Source organism: Cannabis sativa, chromosome 3 (assembly GCF_029168945.1).
Source record: "Cannabis sativa cultivar Pink pepper isolate KNU-18-1 chromosome 3, ASM2916894v1, whole genome shotgun sequence".
In the NCBI taxonomy this organism is placed as follows: Eukaryota; Viridiplantae; Streptophyta; class Magnoliopsida; order Rosales; family Cannabaceae; genus Cannabis; species Cannabis sativa.
Genome location: NC_083603.1, coordinates 43896903 through 43906563, shown reverse-complemented (window position 1 = coordinate 43906563; position 9661 = coordinate 43896903). Strand labels below are relative to the sequence as shown.

Here is a 9661-nt window from a genome sequence, read left to right as displayed (position 1 = left end):
ACTAAAAAATTATTGCGGGTGGTAAAACAAATAAAAATATATCATTGTATTCATTTTAAGAGGGTGCATCATAAAATTTTCCTAAAATATTTTATTAAGATTACGATCTAATATCAAAATGTTTGACATTCATTTGATATGCATTTTTTCATATATATGGACTTTTCCAAAAAGTCCAAAGTCAACTTTTAATTTTCCAGTCTTGTCAGCCTACTTTATAATCAACCATTAATTTGCGTATATATATGAAAAATCTTCTCCGTGTTGTAGCCGTAAACTACATAATTTCCCATCATCCGTGACCGTGCAAGCAAGTACAACACACTTCTCATTAATAATTAAATCCTAAATTTCTCAATGCCTCGAAAACTCTCAGCAACTTCTGTGATCAGCATCATAACCACATATATATAGTACATATAACTCTAATTTCTAACAATGTTTTCCACAAAACCCAATTACAATCTCTATACATATCATTACTACTACTAATAATAATAATAATAAGATGGTGATGAGCAAATTGTATTTAGAGATGGAACATGTTTTCCAATACTTTGATGAGAATGGTGATGGGAAAATATCAGCCTTGGAGCTAAGGAATAGGCTTGGTGTTGTATTGGTTGGAGATGAGTTATTGCCACTTGAAGAGGCAGAAGAGGCTGTGGAATGCTTGGATTTGGATGGAGATGGCTTCTTGGTATTGGATGATCTTGTGAATTTCATGGAATCGAGTACTCATGATGATCATGGTGAGCAGGAGAAGTTGCAAGATTTGAGAAGAGCTTTTGAGATATATGATATGGAAAGAGTTGGTTTCATAACACCCAAAAGTTTGAGTATGATGCTTACTAGATTGGGTGAGTCAAAATCCATTGATGAATGCAAAGTTATGATCAAACATTTTGATTTGAATGGTGATGGTGTTCTTAGCTTTGATGAGTTCAGGATTATGATGCAGTAGTGATTAGTACTGAAGATTTCATTAATTTATTGTAGTACAATTTTTGTTGTTTGTATGTGTGTATATATTAAGGCAATATTATATTACTCATGTTTTATTTATTATTATACTCATATATGCACTTTGACTTTATCTACATAATCATTATTGTTGTAAATGTTGCTACGGAAAATAAGAGAGGAACGATATTATTAAATAATTGAGTTAAGCCATAAATTAGGTCGTTCTTTTTAAAACATGCACGATACTGTCTAAAATTGTACAAGCAGTCGAAAAAAGTCAATCATCTTCAAGATAAAATAGCCCATTAGGTATCGAAACCTCACTACTGTAACAAACGGTCAAATACACCATCTAATAATATTATTGCCCAAAATAATTCAAATGGGAAAACTGTTTATAAAAAAAGGGATGTCTTTCTCCATTGGTTCTGATGCGTTAATAAAATAAATAAAACAAAGTCGTTTTTTTTTATGAATTGTGAGATAGTTGGATTATGGCTAAAAAATATAAAGAAGAAAGATCTTTGTTTACCAATTAATGAAGCATGTTTAAAAATAGTTTTAATTAATTAAATAAAAAATAATAATTTTTAATAAATAATTTTTCTCTAAAAGATGGCAGTGGCGGTGCACGTGTGTGTGTCCCTCTTCTAACCCAATTACTCACATTTACAATATACTAGAAGAAAGTTACGTGCAAGGCACGTATACTTAATTTTATGTTAGTTGCTCTATAATTTAATTGAGAAAGATTCAATAAATAATCATATAATTTAAAATAGTTCAAAAACTAATTTTAATTAGTGTGTGGGGTTATTTGAAAATCAATAGTGAAAAGTCAAATTTAAAATTTGCAGAAAGAGAAGAGGAGAATGGAGATTAGCTTGAAATATATTTAAAAAGTAACAATGCTACACACTTACTACGGACACTTAACTCGAGCCGGTAATAATAAAATTATAAAGAATAGGGGTAGCAGGCATATAACTGAACATATGAAAGAAAGAATATAAAAAACAAGAAATATGATAGCTTCCAAATAATATTATAACAAAGCAATGCTCTCCAAATTTATCTTAATATCATTCTTCTCTTGAAGCCTCTCATCAATCTCATAGCACTTCATGATAGATTCAACAAAATATATGTGTTTATGTATATTTGGATTCAACAAAATATATGTGTTTATGTATATTTGTTTTGAGCAAATCAGTAAACATATATTTTCAACAAATTAACCCGATAAACTCAAGATCCACATATATATAGCTAAGTATTCAAATACAATTGTAAAATCTAAACTTAAAACAAAATCAAATGGACAATTCATGCTCAACTAAAGCTATATATATACTGTTATGATTACATCAATCTAAATATTCTTACTTGCTATAACCGAATTATAAAAATTAAAAAGTATAATTTGAGATATATAGACTAAAATCATCCAAATAAACAAATAAATTAGTTACACATAGAATTATAAATGATACTTTTTTTAAAGTGTGTTTGGAGCTTATGTGAAATTTTTTGGATCTCTTCACTACTATTTTTTATCTCTATATTTTTGTATAAATATATATGTATATAGAAAATTTATATTAAAAAAATAAAAAATATACGTACATATATTTTATTGGTGTTATTTAAATTCAAAATAGTATAGTAATAGAGAAAATTTAGAAATTAGATTTTTATTATGAATTTTTATTTATTTAAAATAATTAACTTTAATAAAAAAATTAAAAAAAATGAGAGATATACGTACAAGATTAGGTATGTATATTTTGTTGGTTTTAATTAAATTCAAAATAGGATAGTAAATTTATGGTTTAAATAATATCACATGAGAACAATATATAATATTGTATATATATAAATAATATCAGTTCAAATATTAAATATCAGTTTAAATGAGATTTGTTTTATTTTTATTTTATTATTTTATTATATATAAATAATATTTTATTATTTTATTAAATATAAATAGAAAGTCACACCCATGAATTTCTCATAAACCAAGAATTCAGTTATATAGACACACTTTATATAGAATAGATATACACTTGCAAACAATTGTTCCAAAGCAATGTGTAATTGATTCTTAAAGGACCTCAAATAGCACATTTTTTATTTTTTTAACAATAATTCTCCACTTAAATTTTTAAAAAATATTTTTATCAAGCAGTAATCTAAACAATAGCATTAAGCATAAATAAAAGTATCTTTCAATTTAAATATTTACGTAGTGAATACAACTTTTTATATATTAGAATGACTCATAATCTTGAATTCTATCTCTAACGATATACAACGCATAACCTTTCTATGGTATATTCCAAAAGTCATGTGTTAATGGTCATGCACGGCTATCTCAATATAGTGAGCGCTCTAAAAAATTTTGCCCAAAATTTCATAGGAAACGGTCCCGCTCCCACATTCACACAGGTGAGTCTATCAAGAGTACTCTTGTAGCTCGGTAGTCCACTCCACTTGGGCTAAAGAACTCATTAAGAACATCTATTAACTCGGCCTTATTTCGCTTCAAGAATTTATACTTCAATTTTGATATAATTATAGCATGATCTCATTTTTATCACTTCATAACTTGTTATTATCCATTGAATCGATTTTTTGGGATCTCCAGTCTATAGATTGGGTTACCCTTATGAGTGATTCATCATCTAAAGACAATAGTCCCATTCCTTTCGATAGTTTAAGGCCTTTCTCTCTAGCTAAACCTTTCTTCAAAGGATCAACTAAGTTATCATCAGTCTATAGATTGGTTTACCCTTATGAGTGATCCACTCTAACAGCACCTGTTAAGAAAAACTCTTAAACAATATTGTGCTTACGACGTATTTATCTCTCTTACCATTGTAATTACGGATTTGAACTTTTGCAATAGTCACAATACTATTGCGATGGACCAACACAGCTGGTATAGGTCTCACCCATAAATGAAAATAAACTAGCAGGCTTCTCAACCAACTTGCTTCTTCACTGGCAGTAGCTAGTCCAATCATTTCAGACTGCATTGTTGGTTTAGCCAAAATAGTCTGTTTCTTAGACTTTTATAAAATAGCTCTATCAGCTATGTTAAAGATATAGCCACTAGTTGCCTTGGAGTTATTTGATAAAGTATTCCAGTCAGCATCATATTGTACCCTTCAAGGACAGATGGAAACTTCTGATAATATAATCCAAGGTTTCATGGTTCTTTTAAGTTATCTCATGACCCTCTAAATAGCATATCAATGTTCTACACTAGGCTTACTGGTAAACCTACTTAATAATCCCACGACATAGGCAATTTCGAGCCTAGTACAATTAGTAGCATACCGGAGATTGCTAATAATGCTTGCATATTTGGATTATTTTATATCGTCACTAGTGTTCTTAAATAATTTTACACCATGATCATAGGGTGTACAGGCAGGTTTACAGGTTTACATGCAGTTAAATAATTTTGGGCTGGTCTTTTGTTTTAACAATAGTCTGGCCCTGTTTTCTCCAGTTGTTATAGTGAGATTTTTCTCACCTAGAAACTCGAGATTGGACTCCTATTAAAAAGACACGTGTACTCACTTTCCTCGAGGAGAGCTGAGATGACGATGAAAGACCTCTCGAGTACGAACCTCGCCTGAACTAGACTCAGCGAGAGGATGCAAATATGATCGAGTCTAATCGCATTCGAATGGCTCGCGTTATGTAGGACCAAGGAGCGGTTCTAAACTCACATACGTCAGGGTATATGCGAGTATCACCGTGATCCTCCTACAAAAACGTAGAGATCGATTCTCTATGTTACGAGCTGGTCCCATTGACCTAACTGTCTTGATAAACCGATATAGACTCGCATGTCTTAGTTCTATCAGCTTGTTATAAGATGTCCATATATGCGACTCCGAGAAGGCGCAGACATCCTAGACTCGACTAGTCTCAAACGCATCCTAAGCCTGCGAGCTTATGCAAGAATATGAACAGCCAACTCGCACTATAGAAGCCGCATATGTTGCTATAATTAGTGAATTAAGTTGGAAATTGTTCTTCATTTATTGTGTTTACGTTTTTTAGTTTAATTATTGTAATTCAATGTATGAACGAATTGATAATGAATTCAATCCTTGTGTAAATGATAGGACACTTGCTTTGTATATAAAGGAGTGATCCGCCGTGAAATGAAAAGGGGACAGAAATCCTTGCAATAGTAGACTAAGCAGACAGTGATCTGACTGAACCACTATACTCTCCTGTGTTCATTATTTTTTCCAGTTTTTGCTAAGTATTTTGTGTTTCTGATTCGAATACTCGCCATTCTGGATTGAGTACTCGCGTATATTCCCTACTTATTATTATTAATAATATTATTTATTTTTAGTATTGTAAAAATTCCTTCAACACCAATTACTTTGGCTTTGGATATGACAAGTGGATTCGGGATTGGTCTTGTAGCTTTCTAACACTATATTTCATGATTCGTCGATATTTAATATAAAAATTTGGAGTATAGTTTGTCATATTTTTCTCTTATATAATTTTAATAAATAGGGGTGTCTACTAATTTTTATTAAAAGATCCTTAAATGATTATTATTGATAGGTATGATTTGTTACATATTTATTAAGATAGAAATCTGATATTCTTTGTATTATTTGATGCTTTTCAATTAGTGATTTATGGGTCATTTAGTTAAAAGATGCTGTAATTTTTGTCCTTGTAAAGAGTTTGGTTGCATTATCTTCATCTTGTATTGTAATTTCTACTCTAACCCACTTGCGCCTACTATTATTGTTCGACCAATTAATTAATTGACTATTATTATTATGTCCATTCAAAAGTCAATATTTTTATTTTTATGAGTCGTGTTGTTGGGTCGAATCATATAAATTGAAAGTTTCTGCGTGTGGCAGCAGTAAAGTATTTATTTATTTCCCCCATCCATGACCGTACAACAACGCCTAGAAGCCCATCCCAATTCATATTCTTTCTTTCTTCTTTCTCTGCAAAGTCTCAACTAATAATTTTAATCAAAAACTCTCAGCAACTTCTCCACAACACCCTATAAACACGCCTTCATTATAACAACAACCACATTCTATATAACATATATATAACTCTAATTTCTAACAATGTTTTCCACAAAACTCAATTAGTCATTACTACTAATAATCACATTAATTAATAAGATGGTGATGAGCAAATTGTATTTAGAGATGGAACATGTTTTCCAATACTTTGATGAAAATGGTGATGGGAAAATATCAGCCTTGGAGCTAAGGAATAGGCTTGGTGTTGTATTGGTTGGAGATGAGTTATTGCCACTTGAAGAGGCAGAAGAGGCTGTCGAATGCTTGGATTTGGATGGAGATGGCTTCTTGGGATTGGATGATCTTGTGAATTTCATGGATTCAAGTACTCATGATGATCATGGTGAGAAGGAGAAGTTGCAAGATTTGAGAAGAGCTTTTCAGATATATGATATGGAAGGAGTTGGTTCCATAACACCCAAAAGTTTGAATATGATGCTTACTAGATTGGGTGAGTCAAAATCCATTGATGAATGCAAAGTTATGATCAAACATTTTGATTTGAATGGTGATGGTGTTCTTAGCTTTGATGAGTTCAGGGTTATGATGCAGTAGTGGCTATTAATTATAATCATTCAATTTATTGTTACAATTCTTTATTTATTTATTTTTTTTTTGTATTTTGTATGTTGTGTGTACATTAATACAATTAATAATACTCATATTTATTTATTATTTTCATTCTATATGATTTTATATAGTTTTTTCAATTTGTTCCATGTTAACACAAATTCACACAAAAATTGCACGCTATTTTCAATTAATTTTTTGTTTTGATAAATTAATTTTCTTACATAATTAAATTCATATTTGCATAACTAAAATACTTAGATTTAAAAGAACTTTTTTTTTTAAACCATGCATAAGAGATTATACCATAACAACTTTTGTACAAATTCCTACAAGAGTTATATGTACAAGTTTGATTTGCATAAATTTGTATTGTTAAACTTAAAAGGGAAATAGGTAGGGTGGCCACTTTAAATAATTGTTATACACGCTTAAATGAACGGGTGAGAAAAAAGAAGAATAGGAAAGAAAAATTGTCATATTTGGTTGACAAACATCATTTTTATTTTACTTTGGTTTAGAATAATAATATTCATATTATATGCCACGATAAAGATTATTTTGATACTAGTCATCCTTTTTTTTTTTTTTTTGTTGAGACGAAGATAGGTGTGTAGTTGACATATTTTTGTCCTTGTAATTTTATGTTGTGTCTAAAGACATGTTTGGACTTCCCTTGTCCTAACACTTTCACCGTTTATAATCACAACGGGCAGCTGAGAGTGGACTTTTCTCGTCGAAAGATGGTAGCACTCCTCTATTTTTGTTCTGCTAGTTTTGGGATTTAGTGTTACTTCGTTTGCGTTAGGGGAGTGACGAGTGAAATTGTTTTACTTTTTGTTTTTGTTTGGTTTGTTTACTTTAGCTTTTCTAGCTCTTTCAGTATTTTGCACCTTATGTCCATTGTGATGTTGGTGCTTTTTTTTAGGAGTTTGTCCCTCTAAATGCTCTTGTCACGATCCGAGCCTTAGGTCGTGACAGATGTGTAATATCCATAATTTGGGTGGTCAAAAGTTACACTTTAACCCTTGTAGGAAAATATTACTTATAAATTACTTTAATTTATATTAAGAAATACACATTTAAAAATAATAGAATAGGTCATGTACCTATAAAGTAAATATTAGTAATGAAATTAGAATCACTTATTAATGTAAAAGAACAATAATATCCCTCACAATTATATAGTTACTCAATACATAAATTTAATAAGTCAACAAAATACAAAAATAATGTGTAGCATCCATCATTCCTTATTTTTAACTAGTACATAATTGGTTTAATAAAAACTCATGCATGGTTAGTTTTTAAAAATAAAATATATCATCACCATTATCAAAATGTATAAACAAAATAGAGAGACTCACAAATAATCACAAAATTAAGAGTCAAATGCATATCACACAGTCAACTAGATCCCTAGCTCTCAATATCAATCATAGAGAATGATATCCAAAAAATGGGTAGCCAAACCTAATAACCACCATAATATCGTGGCTCAGATTCAATTCTCTTCCTGTAAGTCTTTTACGTACAGGTGAGTGCATACATAATCTACTTATGATGACACAAATACTAGATCATGAAATAACAATATGCACAAATCATGATCAATATGGCTCTCATCAATATAACTAAAAGTGGGCAAATAATAAGAATAATAAAGAACATATTCCCTTTTATTTTAGAGAATCCAGCAACATAACGGCTGTATTTTGAATAAACTAAAAAATTATAACCTGCATAAATATTTGGACAAAAATATATTTGGCACTCAGTGTCCTAATTCAGAAAAATATGCAGATTAAATTTTAACTTTTTAAACAATTTGTAAATCCTAAAAATTAGAATAGGACTAATTCTATATTCAGCACATTTAAAATCCCAATAATCAAGAGATTATTAATTTTTTCATAAAAAAAAACTTACTTGTGTATAGAAGTAAATACATACAAATCATTATTTAATTTATTTATGTACAATGAGATACGGTGATGATTATTGGAAAAGATATTAATGATGACTACAAGTGAGATGGCGGTGATACATTAATTTGATTACAAGTGAGCTATGACGATGAAAATTATTTTGAAGATATTTCTTTGCATGCTTTCTTTTTTATCTAAGATATTAAATAGATTTATTATTTTTTGTTAATAAATATATATATATATATATATTTTTAAAATTATACATAAAAATATGTTTGAAATTATTTGATATAATTTTATCGTTCAATTAATAGTCATATATATAATTTAAAAATTTTATAAATAACAGCACACAAAACGCAACATATTTATTAGTGAAATATATAAATAAAGAGTTTTATTTGTACCCCACAAAATAATATCTAATAAGTACATCCCAATATTAAAAACAATAACTCAAAATAATTTTTAAAAATTTATCACGTTATTTTGTGTTAATTTTATACTTATTTTAATTTTCTTTCATAATTTTTTTTAAAACATGCATAATTTTTTAGTTTTTAATTATTTTAATTGTTTGGTCATAAAATTTAAAATATATATTATATATGGATATATTTTTTAGAAATATGAATTAAAAGAAAAAAAATTAAAAAGAAAATACTATAATTAAATATATATATTATATAAAATAAAAATTATTAAACTAAAGTACATTTATAAACTTTTGATTAACAAAACATAAAGTGTAAAATAAAATCCAACATTAAAACAACAAGTGTAAATATTATTTTGGAATCATTGTTTTGCAAAAGTTGTCAATTGGACCCTCTATTCTGTTAAATGACAAAATGCACTCTGTATTTTTTAAAATGGTACAAATAGAACTCTGAACTGATTTTTTGTCAAAATAAAATTTAATAATAATTCGATCTAAAGGTGTTATGACAAAACTGTTTACATTTTCTATATCTGTTCGTGTTAGAAATTATCTTCAAGTTGGTTATATAAAAAAAAAAAAGTTGTAAAACATTAAACCTAGGGTCCTATTTTTACCATTTTAGAAAATTCAAGGTCTATTTTGTCATTTAACAAAACAGAGGG

The 9661-nt window shown here is 28.8% G+C and overlaps 1 protein-coding gene across 1 annotated transcript; it reads left to right on the top strand.

Annotated features, from left to right (window-relative positions):
* Nucleotides 1-353: 353 nt before the first annotated feature.
* LOC115708784 (calcium-binding protein CML38-like) lies at nt 354-6737 on the top strand. The gene is made up of 2 exons (XM_030636794.2): nt 354-925; nt 6156-6737. Exons 1-2 carry the CDS (start codon nt 509-511, stop codon nt 6609-6611), a joined length of 873 nt encoding a protein of 290 aa, XP_030492654.1. The 5' UTR covers nt 354-508; the 3' UTR covers nt 6612-6737.
* Nucleotides 6738-9661: the final 2924 nt, after the last annotated feature.